General features: G+C 46.2%; 7 protein-coding genes across 7 annotated transcripts; 2 read left to right on the top strand and 5 right to left on the bottom strand.

The window, feature by feature from the left end:
- Positions 1 to 1,483: 1,483 nt before the first annotated feature.
- On the top strand, positions 1,484 to 2,933 carry J3D65DRAFT_631612 (NAD-binding Rossmann fold oxidoreductase family protein). The gene has a single exon (XM_066800925.1). The coding sequence runs from the start codon at positions 1,700 to 1,702 to the stop codon at positions 2,831 to 2,833; it is 1,134 nt and encodes a 377-aa protein (XP_066652909.1). The 5' UTR covers positions 1,484 to 1,699; the 3' UTR covers positions 2,834 to 2,933.
- Positions 2,934 to 3,200: 267 nt separating this feature from the next.
- Positions 3,201 to 4,081, bottom strand: J3D65DRAFT_459864 (uncharacterized protein). The gene has a single exon (XM_066796426.1). The coding sequence runs from the start codon at positions 3,871 to 3,873 to the stop codon at positions 3,307 to 3,309; it is 567 nt and encodes a 188-aa protein (XP_066652908.1). The 5' UTR covers positions 3,874 to 4,081; the 3' UTR covers positions 3,201 to 3,306.
- Positions 4,082 to 5,832, bottom strand: J3D65DRAFT_459881 (uncharacterized protein). The gene is made up of 3 exons (XM_066796427.1): positions 4,655 to 5,832; positions 4,561 to 4,597; positions 4,082 to 4,514 (listed from the first exon to the last, which is right to left on the bottom strand). Exons 1-3 carry the CDS (start codon positions 5,656 to 5,658, stop codon positions 4,290 to 4,292), a joined length of 1,266 nt encoding a protein of 421 aa, XP_066652907.1. The 5' UTR covers positions 5,659 to 5,832; the 3' UTR covers positions 4,082 to 4,289.
- Positions 5,833 to 7,016: 1,184 nt separating this feature from the next.
- On the top strand, positions 7,017 to 8,063 carry J3D65DRAFT_459695 (uncharacterized protein). The gene has a single exon (XM_066796423.1). The coding sequence runs from the start codon at positions 7,109 to 7,111 to the stop codon at positions 7,763 to 7,765; it is 657 nt and encodes a 218-aa protein (XP_066652906.1). The 5' UTR covers positions 7,017 to 7,108; the 3' UTR covers positions 7,766 to 8,063.
- J3D65DRAFT_631604 (Snf7 family) lies at positions 7,896 to 9,105 on the bottom strand. Its single transcript, XM_066800924.1, has 4 exons — positions 8,968 to 9,105; positions 8,821 to 8,898; positions 8,478 to 8,693; positions 7,896 to 8,374 (listed from the first exon to the last, which is right to left on the bottom strand). Exons 1-4 carry the CDS (start codon positions 9,001 to 9,003, stop codon positions 8,111 to 8,113), a joined length of 594 nt encoding a protein of 197 aa, XP_066652905.1. The 5' UTR covers positions 9,004 to 9,105; the 3' UTR covers positions 7,896 to 8,110.
- Positions 9,106 to 9,229: 124 nt separating this feature from the next.
- On the bottom strand, positions 9,230 to 10,115 carry J3D65DRAFT_459735 (histone-fold-containing protein). Its single transcript, XM_066796425.1, has 2 exons — positions 9,641 to 10,115; positions 9,230 to 9,584 (listed from the first exon to the last, which is right to left on the bottom strand). The coding sequence occupies exons 1-2, from the start codon at positions 9,980 to 9,982 to the stop codon at positions 9,456 to 9,458; spliced, it is 471 nt and encodes a 156-aa protein (XP_066652904.1). The 5' UTR covers positions 9,983 to 10,115; the 3' UTR covers positions 9,230 to 9,455.
- Positions 10,116 to 11,129: 1,014 nt separating this feature from the next.
- J3D65DRAFT_459733 (short-chain dehydrogenase) lies at positions 11,130 to 12,736 on the bottom strand. Its single transcript, XM_066796424.1, has 4 exons — positions 12,427 to 12,736; positions 12,060 to 12,367; positions 11,624 to 11,994; positions 11,130 to 11,564 (listed from the first exon to the last, which is right to left on the bottom strand). The coding sequence occupies exons 1-4, from the start codon at positions 12,470 to 12,472 to the stop codon at positions 11,525 to 11,527; spliced, it is 765 nt and encodes a 254-aa protein (XP_066652903.1). The 5' UTR covers positions 12,473 to 12,736; the 3' UTR covers positions 11,130 to 11,524.
- Positions 12,737 to 19,242: the final 6,506 nt, after the last annotated feature.

Here is a 19,242-nt window from a genome sequence, read left to right as displayed (position 1 = left end):
ACCTCTTCATCGAGCATTCGCCTCTCATTCCACCCAACTGCTTGCACCACATCACCTCTTCATCCGACCCACCACTCCTTCCTCGAGCATTCCCCGCTCTCTTTCGACTGCTCCTTGGCAGACCGTCCACGACGCACAATCACCTGCTCGCCCTTGATCTGGTCTTGGGGAGCGCTCGTGACATTTGCCGACCTTTTCAAAGGGCTGAGTCCTGCCCGGAGCTTCAACAGCAGCTTCCGCCTTCTAGCTTCTTCCACTTCCTCATCACCACACCCAGAACCTGCAGTCATCATCTTTGGATTGTCCGCTGCCAACATCACCCTGAACAGGCACAAGTCACATCTGGCTCCATCGCCTTGGTACCTTAACACACCCTCCAACATTCTCCACATCAGCAGTCAACCCAATCCAAGTCCCACACGCTCTCATTCAGCCAAATTCACCATGGCTCCTGGCAACTTGGACGTGGACGCCGAAGTTGAAGTATTGATGAAGCAGCTTCGTGGTACCAAAGTCGACGAGAAGAAAATCGAGGACACGGTTGACTCGATCAAGGAGATGCTGAGGGGTCAAGATCCTGAGGTATGTGCCCCAGTATCTTGCTTTTCAACGGCAGTGCTGATGGTGTTTGTGGCAGGTAGTCATTCGGAGCCTTGGGAAGATGCTCGACATCATGGACGCTGAAGCCAAGAAGGAGGAAGACGCCGCCGGAGGCCAATGTCTTGAACTCATCAAGGGAATGGAACTGGAAGACAAGGCCATCGAGGACGTGAAGAAGGAGCTGGAAGGCTCTCAGAAATGAATCGTTGTGGCAGGACGATCGGCTGGTGGGCGGGTGCGAATGCCACGAACGTACAGAGAGAATGCAAGCCTCATACGGGCGGTGGGCTATCAACATCACAATTCTAGTTGACAGTCAGGATGTTTTGGTGGATGAAGGAGCGGCCCTGGAGTTCTCGCTAGGTCGAGGTACATAGACCCGAGCATATGTGAGGTGAGAGCGAGAATCCAATCCGACGCCCAGCGTGGACGGCATTCAGGCTGGACTGCGCGGTTATCAATGCACCGTCTGCAAATGCGTGGTCGACTGCTGATTTTGAAGCCAGCGTGATAGGCGCTGCTTATCAGTAGTTCCCCAGCTTTGCCCCAGAATCTCAGCTCTGCGGGGGCATGTCGAGCCGGCCTGCCACTTACGGTCGGCCGCTCGACGTCGTAGAGCCGTGACAGACGTGAGGGATATTTCACGGCATCAGATGAGTGCGAGGCAGGGACAAAATTCCCACTTTAATGAGGAGCTGCTGCAACTGATGAACGCTTGAAAGGATATTGAGAGTGATGATGGTAGAAAAGGCGACGTCTTTGGCTAGATGCTCGCTGACTGCATGCCGATCAAAGCTCTCCCGCAAAAAGTCATTGCCGCGGTCCATACTCGACCATTAAGCGAATGCGGCAACCACACTTCCCCTCACAACTCCACACGAAACCACAGCTCCTCCCCAAAGACATGCCTTACAACTCCATGGCTATGCCGACAATGTCCAATTCTTGACCACGGAGCCACGTGAAAGGATGCCTGTCCTGGTCTATAACTATGTGGTCTCCCTGAGAGCCAGCAGAGTCTTTTCCTCTCCAACCCCCTTCCAACACAATCAACTTTGGAACCAGTTTACCCTGTTCTTTGCACACTTTGACTCCAGAAATGACAACCAACACTTCTCCCACGTTGGCCAAGAAGCCTGAACCTCGCAGACTTGCCCTCGGCGTCGTTGGCATTGGCCGAATAGGACGCCAGCATTGCCTGAATGCGCTTCATGGTGTTTGGCGGACCAAGCTCGTTTCCGCCTGCTCGCCTGCTCCTGCTGATCTCGAATGGGCAGATGAGCACCTCGTCCCCTTCGGCGTCAACGTCTACAGGTCGTTCGAAGACATGATTGCCGAGCCAGGCCTCGAAGCCCTCATCATTGCTTCAACCACCAAAGTCCACCACGTCCAGGTCAAGGAATGCATCAAAAAGGGACTGCACGTGCTCTGCGAGAAGCCGCTCGCTATGAACGTGGCCGAATCTCAAGACATTGTCAAACTCGCGCGTAAGCCAGTGTTCGCCAGCGTCAAAGTCATGACGGCCTTCTCGCGGCGCTTCGACGACTCGTACCTCAAGGCGCAACGCGCCATCAAAGAAGGCAAAATTGGAACTCCCGTCGTCGTACGCAGCGAGACGCGCGACAAATACGACGACTCGGAATTCTACCACCGCTACGTCATGGCCAACCCGGGCATCTTCATCGACACGGCCGTCCACGACATCGACCTGACGTTCGCCTTTCTGGGCGACGGCCTGCGGCCCAAGTCGTGTTCCGCCATTGGCACCATTGCGCGACACAAGATGCTCTCGCAGATCGCCGACGTCGACAACGCCACCGGCATCGTCGAGTGGTATCCGCTGGCCGACGGCGCCCCGGCGCCCATCTCGCACTACTTCTTCTCCCGCATCGAGGAGCACGGCTTCGACAACCCGACCGAAATCATTGGGACTGCCGGCACGCTCAAGATCAATCTGCATCCGCATCGCGATTTGGTCGTCACGGGCGACAGCAGAGGCGTCGGCAACGACGTCATGCCCGATTTCTACGAGCGCTACGAGAAGGCGTTTGTAACGGAGCTCAAGCTGTTCGCCGACGTCATCTTGGACGACAAGCCGCTGCCGTATGAATTGGACGTCGCCGTCAAGGGCATGGAGGTCGCGTCGGCGCTGCAGGAGAGTTTGCGCACGGGGAAGAAGATTGAGTGGGATCAGAATGGGATCAGAATCACGCCGCACGCGCAACATTTGTAGTCTGTTTGGTAGATTTCAACTATGTAGCTGCTCAATGTTGGTCATGCATTGAATGCAGCAGATGATAGACGAGCGGTAGTACGTGACATGTCCGCAAATATTGAAATGGAACTTGGTTCTTTTGGAGCTGGCGTTCAAGACCATCAACCTTGGCCGCCTTTTCGTTTGGCCATTGCATCTGGTGGTTCCAAGCCGTCATCGCGGGTATCGTAGCTGTGGGCAGTAACCCTGGTCGCCCTATGGAGAACTTGGTGATGGCCATCAGCGTAGTCGCGAAAAGTGACACCTCGAGCCTCCGTACATGAAAGCGCGGACCACCGGGAGAGTCGTCACCACCAGTTTGGAAATGCTCGACGACATGGCGGAAGGGGATAGTCTATTTGACGTTTAGTCGAGAGGGATTCAGCGCGGCGCCGACGTGCTGAGGGCTGGGCCAGACTTGTTTGGCGGTCGACAACGCAGTCAATAGGAACTCAGACATGACCAACGTGGTCTGCGGGATCGAGATCTTCACCCATGGCCCTGAGTTCCTCTCTCTTCTTTTGTGCGAGCATGATCATGAGATCTTCATCCATGGCCTTCGGCTTCACAAAGAAAAGAAAAGTCAGCAAAACGAATGACACTTGGTTGGGTCGCTGGTGGCGACTAACCTGACGAAGGGGGGTAGATGGGAGTCGGTGGTGGTGACAACGGACGTTGTGTGGGCTGCTCTTCTTGCATCGTACACCATCAAGCCAGTCGTATGCCACATCGTCCGGTCGCTGTCCGGCTCGGAGAATCTCTGCCACGGTCTGATTGGCAAGCTGTGACATGAGACAGACTTTGCCAGTCTCGGTCGTCTTCGTCAGGCGGCAGGACGTCGTCTGAGAGATGGCCGTGGACCTCTCTGCATGTGTTTTTCCTCGGGGTCGTGACACGATGCGCGGCAGTCCTCGGACGCGACGACTCCACCCAAAGCTGGCACCCTTGGTGATCCAGTCTCGAGCGACCTGCAACAGGGTGGCATCCTTGAGGCTTGGAACCGTGGTCTCGCGGCGCATGTACCGCCGGATGAGAGAAGACGGACCGCGCCCGAGTGGGTCGGGAAGGCGACAGTCCAGCTGGACGACCTCCCTCGACGAGTCGACGAGCTGGAGGTTCAACAGGGAGTGACAGACCTCCTGGTCAGAGACGTCCCTCCCCTTGGCGACAGCCACGAGTCGTGACCATCGACGTTGTACCGATCAACTAACGAGACATTCTCCCGAGGGAAACGGACGACGTGGCCGCGAAAGTCGTGCTCGAGGCCTCGAATTTGTCGAGCTGTCACGACGACCTGTGCCTGAGCGATCAACAGCTCTACAATCTCGCCGAGCTCGGGATGGTTGTTGGCAGCACTCAGGTCGCAGTGTGGACGGACATGCGGTGGCGAGGAATGTAGGCCGCTGGAGTTGATCATAGAGTCGCGGATGAAAAATCATGTCGACCAGTCGTTTGCAGCGAGGAGTTGGCGCTGATCTGGCGCAACTTCTCCGGAGGAAGCAACGAAGCCATCTAAATGGTCTCCAGGACAAGATGCCGCGCAATGCCTTCGATCTTGCATGCCGCAAGGAGCGGTGTGGTCCTCTGGTCCTTCAGATGCTACTGCACCGGACTCGAAATTTCGACGAGAAACATATATACTAGATGGTTGGAGAAATCTCTACGTTCATTAGACACGGAGTGCATCAGGGGTTGGGTGAACGTACATATAAAAGTAGTGGACTCATTTTGAGTGCACGAATACTGGGCAAGCCGTCAGCGTCGAACAAGTGGGCAGATGAAGGTAGCAGGGGAACTCACTACATATATATACTGACCGGTAAACCAGTCAAATATACGAGGTTTGATCGTGGCTGCCCCGGAGGCCACAGAAGAATTTCTGACGAATACATCGTCATCCTCGGAGGCGGTGTCAAGGTACCTTGCCTTCTCAAAAAGTTAAGGTTGGCGGTGGTAATAGCAGCGCTGTGGAGCGCGTTGATGGAGAGGACTGGGTTTCTGGACCTCTTGTTGCAGCGCCTCATGAGCGTCTCGTTGAACGCGTCGACGACATCCTTTTGACTGCACAGCCGGAGGACGTCGGATGGCGTCGGCTGCGTGGCGACGCGGGATGCGAGCGTGCCAAAATCCTCCTTCAAGCGACCGGCCTGGTCGAAGCTCGCGCTGGCGGCCAGTCTGTCCCGGGCGGGGTGAAAGGCGCGGATGGTGATGACCGGTTTGTCACAGCGCCTCATCAGCATCTCGTTGTACCCGTCAACGACGTCCTTTTGGCTATACAACCGGAGGACGTCTGATGGTGTTGGCTGTATGGAAACGCGGGAGGCGAGCGTGTTAAAATCTTCCCTTGTCAGGCTGTGGTCGCGCAGCCCACCTAGAGCACGGTGAAAGGCTTCCTGGGCGGCGCCCTGCTGCCGCATGGGTTCAGTCAGCCGGACTTGGACAGCAAACTGCTCATAAGCCGCCCGACTGAGACGTTCAACTTGGTGCTCAGGGTTGCTGGTGAACAGGGGAGACCCGCCGATTGGGAGAAGCTGCACAAAGTCACCGACGAGGAGGCCGACGAGGAGGACGCCGAGGCCGCCAAACCAAACATCGACGCCCTTGGCGGACAGGAGAGAACACAGTGTTGGTGGAGCTGGCCTGCCTCGTCGAAAGGGTTGAGGGCGGTCGTGGTTGCTCCCGGCGGTTATGGAAAAATCGGGGTTGCCAGACCTTTGCATGTGCCCGTCGGTGACAGCGTCGACGACTTGGTTGCGGTTGTAGATCCGCACGGCTTCGGTCTGCTCAGGGCGAGGATGCTCCATTCCGCCTCTTCGTCTCCAACCGACCAATCCATCCAAACCTTCGCCCCTTCATCAACCAACCTGAAGGCCTCCATGCTCTTGTGTGACCCACAGGTGAGCGCCCGGGACCTGCGGTCTTTGGAGCACTGCACTCCTTTGGGACCTGTCCTCTTTTGAGCACAGCATTCAGCGATAAGCGGGGTGTCTCGAGCGCGTGGATCTCCGCTGGATTGGCAGCGGTGGAGGTGGCGGCGGCGGCATTGATTGATGAAGTTGCTGCATCGCTGGTGACTCCTGTGCCGTGACTGCTAGAGAAGAAGGATGAGGCTTGGGGAAGCTCATCAACGACTGTGTGGCTGCTCCTATTGGGCTAACTAGAGGAACTTGGGGCGGCTGAATCCATCATGCCCACATTCACAACCTTCTCACTGGCATCGCCGGCGGCGGCTTGCGCGTTGAAAGGTGTGCCGGGGAAGAACCAGCACGCCGCCAGTGCGTGGTACATCCCGGGCCCCTCTTCCATCTCGTCATCAGTATCCGGTATCGCTTGTATCCGGTTGACTTGAGAAGGTTCGGGATGTCGACGTGCGGTGAGCCGGCCTGCAGACGATGCAGATTGCTGCCCAGAAGTCAGGCCTCGCGTTCGAGGTCTTCGGCTTGACTGACAGGCTGGTTGGCTGGCGGCGTCAAGAGACCCTGGCTGGCTCACTGAGATGGCTGGAAGAATGCCCCACCCGCGTAGGGAGACCCTGGAGGCTGTCCACGAGACTGGCCTGGGAAAGTTAGTCGAAAGGCGCCAAGAGGGTCTGGTTGGCTTACACGGGATGGAGGTGGCAAGCGCCACGCGCAAACAGAGATCCAAGTGCAGGTTGCCCAGCGGAGATCCCCTAGGAGGAGGAGGAGGAACGTCCCCAGTCAGACAAGCAAGTCTTGGGTTGAAGCCCACCCAAAGAGACCGAAAAGGCATGGTCTTTGATTGGTTGATTGACTGGTTGGCATGGAGGATGGAGGGCGGATGGAGGTTGTATATATACGACAACAAAGGAAAAGGCAAGCCGTCACAAATGGTAATGAGTGGCAAAAATACAGCAGGAAGAGGAGAGAGAGAGAAAGTGTGTGTGTGTGAGGAATACAGCAGGGCTCGTTCAACACTTCGACAACCAAAACATGACGAACAGAGGGAGAGATCAGGACAATTAGAAAAATACGAGAGAATGGCAGGGAAATCGACTGTGACAAGAACAAGGATGAACGAGAACATATTTTTGGATTTTGAAAGTTTTTGATGAGAAAAAGAGACAGAGAGGAGGGGAGAGGCGAGAAGCAAGATTCTTATACTTGAACCATCGAGAAGAGGCATTGGGAGACCAAACAACACCTGCCACTGTTGGGGAGGCGAATCTCCTTCGTAACGACTCACTTCCGGTCACTGCGACTTTCCCGCTGCAATGATCCGTTCCGACACCGGTGAATGCCTCGACTGGCAGTAAAGGGAAGGCAGACAGGGTGCTGCTTGAGCAGATCCAGAGTCTGTGTGATGGAGATGTTTTCCGGTGGCCAGACCTTAGAACTCAAGTTGCATGCGAGACCCAGGAGGTTTTGCCGTTGCGTTGTTGGTGCGAAGCAAAGCGACGCGATTTGCAGAGTCTTTCATTGCGTTTGGTGGAAGAATTGTTTCTTCCTCGACCATCTTAGCAGCATCAGAAACGCTCCGCGTCATCAGAGCTGTGGAACTGTTGAGGTATCCCAATCGGAGCAGTCCAGGGTGTATGCCGAGGCGATCATCTCGCAAGGCTGCATTTACATGCAGAGTCTGCGACATGAAGAAGTCTGTACCCGAACTGTGCCCACTCCCTCACTGCCGCGTCACACGCACCCATTCTCTGTCTCCCTCTTTTGCTGTTTTGAATTTTCATCTGAAGACAATGTTAAGCTCGGGCATAAGACAGGAGAGAAAGAAGAGAAACAGGTGGTGTTGAGCGGACTGTTCTTGTGCGCTAATGCTGAAATGGCTGAATCGAATGGAAAACTCCTGGTGGTCTGTTTGGCCGGGCCCCATGTGTCAATATCGCGTGAAGCAGCAGATGGACACGGCCAAGATCTTGGAAGACCTGTACGTGCAACCTGACAACCAGGGTTTTGTCTTGTCCCGCACGGTCCCAACCTCCTCGCCAGACCGCCGTTTCTAGCTCAGGGTTGTTCTGCACGGGGATGGCGCCTGGAGAATCGCAATGCGTTGGGTGCTGCAACAGCAGCATTGGTTCAAGAGTGAGTGTAATTGCGTGCAAAATGATATGTGTCTTGACCTGTACTGAGTTCTTAGTTGACGACAAACTTCTCATGATACCTTCCATGGGCCCATCCCGAACGCCGCACCGCAAACGCCAATGATTCGAGGTATCACAAGCCCCGCCCATGCCGCTCTGCGCGGCCTCCGTCTTCACTGTCCTATTCTCCTTCGTTGTCGAGGCGGCTAATTCCTCAAGGCCCGGAGTCTCTCGTTCAAGCCGTCTTCCATCTCCTCCGTGGGCCCGACCTTCGTCTTCGCTGGCGTAGCACTGTTGAGCTCCTGGGTGATCTCGACTCCCGCATTGTCTGCCGCCTGGGCCATGAGCCTGTCGACGTCTTCCTGGGGCGTGCCGACGGCCGTGGCCGACGAGGTGGCGTTCTCGTAGTAGGCCGTCGCCACGTCCAGGTCTTCAAACTGCGTCTCGAATTTGTCCATGACGGCGGAGATCTGGCGGACAAGTCAACGAGGGAACGAATATGCAGATAGACAACCCCGCGGGAGTCTTGGGGACACTGAGAGAGTGGTTGGATGGCGTTGCGTGGCGGCATACCTTTTCCAGATCCATGCTCTTCATGGCCGAGTCCATGCCCTTGACCACGTTGGCCATGCTGCCCGTCACCTGGCGCATCGTGACGGCCGTCTGTACCCTGCTGCTCACGGCATCGATGCGCGACGCCAGGCGCAGCAGGTTCAGCTTCTCATTTTGCTTGCGGATCGCGTTCTGGGCATAGATGCGGGCAATATCGTTGTGTCCTGCTTTCATGGCCTAGTGTTGCAGCTCGTCAGCGTGCTGCCTTCGTTGCTATCTGTTTCCCAACGCCGATGCGCCCGTATCTTTGCGGTGCTGATCTGCTCGCAGCGCCGGCGGGGAGTCAAGGATGGTGGGCTCGTACTTTTTCAAGCCGCGTCTTCTCGGACTGCTCATCTTTTCCTGCCTTTGCAGCTTGTCGGTTCAGCTGCTTCGCGGTGAACTGCGATGTGGTAGGGCTGGTTAGCGCGGGGTCGCACGCATGGCTCGGTGGAGAGAGCGGAGGACGTGCCTTGAGGTTGAAGAGGGCCTTTTCGAGACCGGACATGGTGAGCAAACGCCGAGGGGTGGTGATGGCGAGATGAGGAGTGCAAGGTGAAGATTGTTATCGAGGCAGCTGAGGTTGAAGCTTTCTTTGCAGAAACTAGCGTCTTGGGTTGTAGAGGCACCTGGGCTGAAGCGGAATGGAGCGTCCCTCGCCCAGACGCGGCGCTCGCTTCGGAAACGTCATCGGGCGCCAAGCGGCTCCCCGAAGCTTTCCTCTCGGTCTTCTGCCGGTCACACGCCCCTTGTCCTTCTGGATCCATATCGCTGTAAATCATCCATGTGCTTGTTTAGAAAAAGCGAGGTACGAAGCCATGTGTCTGGTATGCCCAAATCCTGTATGCGTGCCCCTTTGACCGCCTGGCCTGGCCCTAACTCCGAACGCCAAATGCATCCCCACACATAACGCCAGAGCTCTCCCTCTATCTCAGCACCCATGTCCCGCCGTCGTTAGATTCATGATTCTTCGTGGGGCCCCGAGTTGAACTTGTCCGTCGCTGATCTGAACAGTTCCTGTTGCTGCCTGATGAGCTCCTCTGTGCTGAGGCCGCTTTGCTCCATCTTGCTCTGCTTCTTCTCCCGGTTCTGCAGCACCCGTTAGCCAGGCTCAGACAAAGCGGAGCACTGAGGATGGGACGCACCGCCTGCTGTTTGCGTTGATCTGCTGCGACTTGCATAATCTCGTCGACGTAGTTGCCAAAGCCAAACTCTTCCAGCGCTGTCTTGACATGCTCGCATGCGATTGTCTTCTTGGCCTCCTTCTCCGCAATGTCGTTCGCCTCGGAGGAGATCATGGTGATGAATTCGACGCAGCACTCAATCAGCAGGTCGCGAGTTTCTTTGGCAAACGAGACGCCAGGGTCGTTGGTCAGGATCTCGTTGATGATCTTTTGGACGGTGGCTGTACCGTGGTTAGCGCAAGCCGCTGAGGAGACCAAGACCGCCGCAAGGGAGTGTTGTGCTTGTTGACGGCGCGTCTTCATTCCAGGGCGACTCGGGGGGAGCGCGTACCTTTGGGCAGCGAGAGGTCATCGTTGCCTGTGTCCACAGTCAGTCTGACGTTGTTGCGACGCGGTTGCGCGTGCCCGTGGTCAAGTTTGGCCAGCAGGCAGGTGGGTGGAATCGAACGAACCTCCGAATTCGCGGTCAGACATTGTTGCGGTGCGGTGGAGTGCGGACGGTGACGAGAGCTCAGGACAAGCTGGGTGGTGGGGATGGTCGGGGTAGCAGGGGATCGCGAGCCATCTTGATGGCCTTCACGGACTGGGTTTCTTTAAATGCTATTTGCATCTCATGGTCGCACCGCAACTTCCGCGGGCGCACGGGCCCGGCGCGGGCGAGCTTCTCGGGGCCGGCGAATCCATTCCGCCGACGCCTTACTTTGTCAAGGATCCGCTCAACTTTTTTTTCTTTCCCTCCACAACCCAACCCAAGTCGTCCGCGACGATTCTTCAGCGAAACATGGTTGCCAACCTGTTCAGCCATGTCTCGTCAAAAGGTACGCTCTTCTCCCCCTTCTCTTCCCCTTCAATTCCAAGATGAGCATTCGTGTCGCCCCTATCAGAATTATTCTGTTGATTACACGTCCTAGCCAAACGGACTATCTGAGAATTTTCACCATTACCATTTTCAGCAATTGGTGTCGAGAGCCCAAGCTAATAGCCTCTCAGAATTTTTCGTAGTGCCGTCCAACGGTTGAAGAATGCGACCGCTCGACGATGTCAGCAATCGACGTATCAGCCAACGAAGACCAGGCTCAGGCGCCCTCGTGCACAATTTTCGTTGGAAAGACGACTTTTCGTTGTCGCGTCTGCAATGTGCAGACGAAAGGCTTTTGAACACGGAACCCACTCAAGACGGTCGCGTGAGCCCATGGCTTGGCGCCTTCGTCGTCCGCGTGTACTCCGACGCCATTGAACAAGTGCAGCACGGCTTAGGGACTCGTCAAACATCGTCACTGCTGTCCGTCAGCAACAAGTTGCTGCGTGGCGCCATGCCGGGAGATCATACGATGTCTGCAGAGCGGCCCGCTCCATCGGCTTCCCGCCCGCATTCTGCCCACCCCATGAATCTCAGACGAGGGTGTAGGTGCTCCCCACTCTTCTCCGCATGCCGATATTGTTCTCCACACGAGCAATGTGATGATCGAAAAGATCAAAGAGTACTATCAAATTCAGACACGTCTTGTGACGAACATCCTTGACTGATGACCTGACCTCTCCTGACCCATCGACACTGATGAGATGTGTACGTGTGGCGGTGACGCTAATCCATGCAACCCGGCTAGGCAGTAGGTTATCTGGACATTGCATCTGCATGGTAAGTCTTTTCTCTTCCTTCCCTCCGAGTCGCAGTGATGACAAAAGATCACATTCCATGCTAAGCCAGAAGGCTTTACGCCTAATGCTGTTACACGTGTCGAGACTTTTCATCTTTCACCTGAGCCACGCAACAGATTCTCTACCAGTATTCCACTTGTGTTTGAATCTTGGCTAACGATGCCCAAGCCCAGGTTACCTGCCACATCAAGGCTCTTGAAAAGCCGCAATGGCTTGATCGTTCCAGCTGAAAAAGGGATTATTAGCTGGCAGGGTCCCAAGGTTGGGTGGGACAAGACCACGTACGTGAGGAATTGGCCGGAGAGACTTTTGGGGGCATCTAGAACCAATCGAGCCATGACATTTCCCGGCTGTTCGGGCTTCAGCAACTTCCCACCTGATTTCAGACCCAAGAAATTTTCTGCGTCCTTGGGATCCATGTTCTTGTGATGGGTTGACCTAATGTTTGTCTGCATGTCAGTGTCGACGACGCCGGGTCTAATGGACACGGTGGTGACGTCGGGTTCTTCGTTTGCAAGCGTCTGAGCCATGTGATTGATGGCAGCTTTGGTTGCTCCATAGGCGCCCCATGCTGGATAAGACGTTACGGCCGCGCCAGACGAGACGAGAACAATGCGGCCATTGGAGGTGCGCAGCGCGGGCAGCGCAGCCTTGACCTGTGGGCGCGGAGACTTGTCAGATGGTGGGTTGCTCAGCGCCAGGTGGACTCGTGCAACGTTACCAGGGACACGGCGGAAAAGACGTTGATGTCGAAGGCAGTCCTCCACTCGTCGGCGTCGGTGTCGCTGATCTTCTTGACGGGCTCGAGCACGCCGTGGTTGACGACCAGGCCGTCAATGCGACCCCAGGTCGAGGTCGCAATCTCTGCAGCGCGGGCGCCAATGGAGAAGTCGGCCAAGTCTCCCGACAGGGTCAAGACTCGGTCGGGGTGCTCAGCGCGGAGGCGTTCGAGTGGCTCCTTGGACCTGGCCACGACGACGAGCCTGCATTGCTTTTGCAGGAGGAATTGGGCGATGGCGAGGCCAATGCCTGCGGGTGAACATTTTCAGACAAGCGACGGGAAGTCATGGTGGGATGGCGAAGCTTACCCCTCGAGGCGCCAGTGACGATGATGACTTTGCCGAGGGTCGACATATTTTCTGTAAGGTAGCGTAGGTGAGGACTGAGGAGTCCAGGGCGGCGGGCCGGTCCTTGAGCTGCGGCGGGCGGGCGGTTCCTAGCTCAAAAAACGGACGTCATGGAATGTGGGGTTGGACTTATCTCAGCGGGTGACTCAGCCGCGCGCCCGACTACATGGGGCGTGTCTAAGGGCATATAGGACTCACTTAGTAATTCTCTATCACTAAAATAGCCTATAACTTACTATTTTTATAGTAATAACTCCCCCCTATAACTACTACTTTTTACCTTAAAAGTAGGCTTATTTTTTAGTACTTATCTTACTCTATACTCTAGAATTATACTAGTACTTTACACCTAGTATTTAGTAGAGTTTTTATAAGGTAAACCTAGGGCCCCTATCCCTAGTTACTAAAATACCATCTAAGTAAGTATGTTGCGTGCTATAGTATATATAGCTTATATTTCTTAGTACCTAGTATTTAGTATTTACTTCTTCTATATATACTAGCCACTTCTAGTTAGCTTAAGAGTAGATAGTTATTCTATATAGGATATATAATAACTACTCTTACTCCTTACCTATTAATTATTAGTAGTCTATATTGATTTACTCTACTAGGCACCATAATAGTACCTAGTAGAGTAAATTAATATAGACTACTAATAATTAATAGGTAAGGAGTAAGAGTAGTTATTATATATTCTATATAGAATAACTATCTACTCTTAAGCTAACTAGAAGTAGCTAGTATATATAGAAGAAGTAAATACTAAATACTAGATACTAAGAAATATAAGCTATATATACTATAGTATATAATACTACCCCCCCCCTCCTAGTAAGTAATATCCTTATTACTAAGTTATTAGTCTAACTAGCTAGTAGGTAAAGGTTTAGGTACCTTTTATAATAGTATAAGATAATATTATAAGTATTATTAAATTTACTATTATTAGTATTATAAAATATTTAGTCTAGTAGATAATTAGTTTAGTTTACCCTAAACTAGAGCTTCTTATTAGCTAGTATCTAATAACCTATAATCTCCTCTACTTCCTAATTAGTATCCTTATTCTTATTATTATTATCTTATAAGGCTAGGCTATTAGCTAGTTATTAGCTAGGTAATAGGTTATTACTAGTAATAATAAGGTATAAGATATTAAATTTATTATAGGTATATAAACTAGTAGGTAGTTATAATATAGCCTAGTTACTATATATATTAATAACTTAATATAGACTATTATTATAAAAATTAAGTATAGTAGGATAGCTATAGAGTATATATATATAGTCTATATAAATATATATATACTTATCTAGTTTAATAATATAATCCTAATACTAGTAGTTAGCTTAGATAGCTATTTACTACTATATAACTATAAGGCTATACTTAGTCTTATCCTATACTTATTATATAGTATAGGTAATAGCTTAGGTAGTTTATAGTTATATAGAATAGGTATCTATAATTAGTCTATAAATACTATAAATAGTAGCTTTAGTATTAAAATTAAATTATAGCTTATAGCTATAATAAATATAAAAAGGGGAGTAGCTATTAAGGCTCTTATATAGTATACTATTAGCTATAAACTAGGTAATAGATAGTAGTAGTTACTAATTATCTTAATAGAACCTAATAAACTATCTTAAGTAGTTCTTAAGGTCCTAATTAGCTTATTTAATCTAGCTATTAGTTTAAGGATAATAGCTAGTAGATAGCTTTAGGCTAATACTAATAATATAAGTAAGGCCTTTCTATAGGTAAGAGATAAACTAGTTACTATAGTCTAAGATAATAGAGAGAGGGAAACTATATATAGTAAAGATATAGTTTATAAGTATATAAGCTATAGCCTTAGCTATAGTCCTATTATTTATTATATCTATAGTAATAAGATATTATACTTTACTAAAATAATTATAAATAACTAGGATAGTATCTATACCCTTACTATATAGTAGTAGGCTAATAAAGTCTATAGTAATATACTACTATAGCTATAATAGAATAGGTAGTAGCTATAGCTAGCCTAAAATAGCTAGGTAAGCTTTATAAATATAGATATAGTTTAGATAGTTATCTATAACTTAGGATATAAGTAAGATAAGGTATAAAAATTAAAATTAAGGTACTAGAAGGTTATATAGCTAAGTTTAGCTAGGGTAGCTAGTAAGTAGCTACTTATAGATATAATAGATAAGGAGTAGCTAGAGTTTAATAGATATAATAAGATAACTATTTATAAAGATATTATATTACCTATTAATAATAAAGGGTAAGTCTAGCTTATTAGTATAATACCTCTAGTTATTTATTTTAGTATTATCTATAGTATTAGCTATAAGTAATTACTAGAGTATAAATATATTATTATTATTATTATTAATAGGGGCTAGCTTCTAGTCCTTATATATTCTAGCTAAGAGCTTATTAGCTAGGAGTAAGGTTTAGTATTATATTTACTATTAGGGGTTATTAGTAGTAGGGGTATCCTAAAGATAATAAGTAAGTATATTAGCCTTAATATTAGTATAGCTAGAGTAATATATAATCTTAAAGTTATATTCTAAGAGGAGTTTAGCCTAGTAGGCTTAATAATAAGTTAGCTACTTAATTATAGTAAAGTATTATAATATCTAGTAATTTATAAATACTATAAATAGTATCTAATAGGCCTTAAGATTAGGCTCCTATAACTCTAAGGTATAAATAATAGCTAGGAGCTCCTTATTATAGATAGTATAATTAAGCTTAGCTAGTACTATAATCTTAGAGTAGTATATAATAGGGTAAAGATATTACTTATTATTATACTAAGAGAGAAGGCTACTATTAGTCTAATTAGATAAGTCTATTTCTATAACTATCTTATAAGATAGGTTAAAGTAGGTAAGGACTAGTACTATTATAAGGGTATACTTAAGACTATTAAATAACTATTATTTAATATTAGTCTACTACTAATTAGTACCCTTATATATTAGTTATATTAATAGCCTAGTAGTCTTACTATAGTCCTTAATAAATTACTAGTAGAAATTAGTAGTACTAAGAAAGGACTAGACCTACTTTACTATTATAGGCTACTCCTAAGATATAATTATATTAATCTTAGAGGGGTCTATATAAATACTATTAATAGAGATAATAATACCTAAAAACTAGATTTCCTAGATATAGAACTTATACTTATTAATATTAACTTATAAACTATACTTATATAACTAAGTAAGAACCTCTCTAATATACTATTAGTAATCTATAAGTATTTAGCTATAAATAAGGATATTATTAAGATATATAGTAGTATACTTACTAAGATAGTAGAATAGGTACTTATTAATTAACTATTACTAGGTACTAGGGCTATTAGCTATATTAAAGGGTATAACTAAGTACTTATAGGTATTATAGTAGGTCTAGAATATAAGTAGGTCCTTAGTCTACTAGTCTATAATATAGATTTAGTAAAAGGCCTACTTAATATTAAGCTTAGTAATATATTTAACTCCTCTTATCTAGCTAATTATCTTATCTAGTAATAGGAGGGGATAGTAGTCCTTCTTTATAAGTTTATTAAGCTTATAATAGTTAATATAGAAATAAATACTACTATTAGGCTTAGCTATAAGTAAAATAGGTAAGGCTATACCTACCTTACTAGGCTCTAATATACTAAGATTAATACCTTCTTATATATACTACTTAATCTTAGCTAACTAGATATTATTAGTATATTATAGTAGTATATAGCTAAGGTCCTTAGGTTTAGTACTATCCTTTAGTTCTATATAGAAGTTAGTCTATAGATAGGCTTAAGGGAGTAGGTTAGTATTATAAAATATATCTAAGAGGTTATAATATTTATAAGGGATAGTATAATAGAGGTAAGGTTTATTACTACTAATACTAAAGGCTTAAGAGATAGGCTCTAATAAATAAAGTTTAGTATACTCTAAATTATTAATAGGAGTAAAGGTATAGATAGAGTAAGCTTTAGTACTAAGCTGTTATTAGAGTAGGACTGTTATAGGCTAATAGGTTACCTAATTAGTAGGCTAGTTCTAAGTAACTATCTAGTTAATAATAAGGTGTATAAGTATAGGAGATAAAGCTAAGTAAGAAGGGTATATAATAAGGTATAAGTTAAGTTAGTAGGGAGTCTACTTAGGAGTATTAATTATAAGAAAATAAAGATAGCTATCTATAGTATTTATATAATAAGATCCTTTTATATTCTATTATCTAACTTACCTTAGGAATTATAACTAAAGGAAGGTAGGTACTATAAGAGAAGAGACCTTATCTTAATCCTAAATTATATAGTAGTTTACTAGCTTATTAGTAGTAATATACTTTTTAAAACTAACTACTTAGCTAAGTCCCTACTATAGGTATAGGAGGTTCTATTCTTATTTCTATTATTATATTAGTAATATATATATAGGTACTAGGGTTAAATTATCTAAGTAGCTATAGCTCTTAAGGAGTTAGGTAACTTTAGTATATATAGCTTATAGTTATAGCTAGTAGTTATAGTATAGGTATACCTAGTACTTAATACTAAGTAGTATTTAATATAATTATAGGTTTTTAGCTAACCTATAATATTACCCCCCTCTAGGTTTAGCCTAAGGTATACCTATAGATAAGAGTAGTTATTTTATTTAGGTATTATACCTTAGTACCTTAGTAGGTATAGATTAGGTTTAAGTATTTAGCTCTATATAGAGAGTTAGTTTATCTTAAAGCTTCTATATACCTAGAATACTAGAGTAGGTACTCTAGTAGGCGTGCCTATAGCTATACCTATAGGTATAAGTCTAGTATAAAGGCTTTCTACCCCTACCTCTAGCTCTAACCTTTATTACTATACTTATTATACCCTACCTCTTATCTTCTTTAGTAAGTTTACCCTTAGCCTATAGTATAGCCTTAACTAACTAATAATCTAAGGCCTTTATTATAATTAGCTTTACCCTAATTAATTATCCTATAGGTTCTAGTAGTTCTAGTTATTCTAGTAGTATAGATAGTAGTTTATAAGGTAAGTAAAGCCTTATCCTTAAGGTTTAAGTATTTAGTACTAATAATTTATATAGCTAGTAGTAATAGTTCCTCTAGTAGATCTTTAGAGTTTATATCTTTATATCCTTTAATACCTACTCCTACTAGCTAGCCTTATACTATTAGTCCTATATATACTCCTACCTACTTAGTTACTTTATCTATATATACTATACTATATAGCTATACTACTCCCTCTAGTAGTACTTCTACTACTACTTACTATTATCCTTAGGCTTATTAACCTAAGTATATATATCCTAGTATTAGTCCTTCCTATAGCTCTATTAGTCTAGTTATAGGCCCTTCTAACTACCTACCTTTACCTTATTACCTTTACTAGTAGCCCTTACCTATATATAAAGGAAAGGGAAGAGCTAAGGAAGAGTCTAGTTCTAAGAGTTCTAGTAGGGGTTCTTTAGGCTTATCTTTACTAGAACCTAAACCTAAAGGATTTAATAAAGGTAGTATATATATCCTATACTTAAGGGAGGTTTAGGCTACTTTAAGTAGGGTAAGTAATCTATCTATTCTTTAGCTTAGAGTTATACTAATAGAATCCTAGGCTCTAGGAAGTAATATTACTTATAGTATATATAAGGAGCTCCTATTATTACCCTATAGCTATATAGGCATTTTTATAGTTCCCTCTATTTTAGTAAATAACCTGGCGTATTATTATTCTTAAGCTTCTACTATAGCTATCTAGTTTACTAGTATCCTATAGGCTATAGGTTATAAGTACTATATATATATATAGTACTACTAGGTAGTATTTACTATCTATTTATTAGTTATTACTAGGTCCTAGGTTCCTTTAGTAGTAGCTATAGTAACTATAAGTAGGATAATAGTACTTCCTCTTATAGTATATATAACTCTAATAACTATATTTATAATAACTAGTATAATCTATTAGGTAAGGTCCCTAACTACTTAGATAACTTTATAGCTAGTTTTAGTAGTTTATCCTTAGAGGATAAGCCTATACTAGATACTAGAGCTTCTTTATCTAAAGAGACTAAGGCTAGCCCTACTAGTCTATTTATTAATATACCTTTATCTATATATATACTAGCTATTCTATCTACTAGTTCTACTTCTACTACTTCTACTATATCTACTACTTCTTTACCTAGTAGTGCTGCTCTTCCTAAGTAGGAGGTAATAGTTCTATATATACCTATAGGTTATTCTAGTTATATAGTTTCTATAGTCCCCTTAGTAGCCTACTCTTCTTTATCCTTACCTATACCTAGTAAGTATATTCCTTCTAATAAGCTAGGTCCTTCTTCCTTATCTAGGGAGTCTAGCCCTTCTTCTTTATCTAGTATATCTAGCTATAGTAGTACTAGCCTACTAGTATATATAGCTTCTCTACCTATTCCTAGTTCCTCTATTACTATACTATTATTAGTTTCTAGTCCTAAGATATCCTCCTTATCTTCCTTATTATTACTATTACCTACTCCTATAGTACCTATCTATACCTATACCTATACCTAAATTATTACCCTTTAGGGTTCCCTAGTTAGTTTCTTTAGTAATAATACCTTTATAAACTACTAGGGTATACCTCTACTATTATATAGTCTAGGTAATTAGCTTTAGGCTAAGGCTCTTACCTATTAGTCTAAGGCTAAGGGTTTATAGGAGAGAGAGGAGGAAGAGCCTTAATAGTCTACTTTCTTAGTATATAGT

This window comes from Phyllosticta citribraziliensis, assembly GCF_038025025.1.
Source record: "Phyllosticta citribraziliensis strain CPC 17464 chromosome Unknown J3D65scaffold_9, whole genome shotgun sequence".
Classification (NCBI taxonomy): domain Eukaryota; kingdom Fungi; phylum Ascomycota; class Dothideomycetes; order Botryosphaeriales; family Phyllostictaceae; genus Phyllosticta; species Phyllosticta citribraziliensis.
The sequence above is the reverse complement of the archived record's forward strand: the minus strand, read 5'-3'. Positions and strand labels throughout refer to the sequence as shown.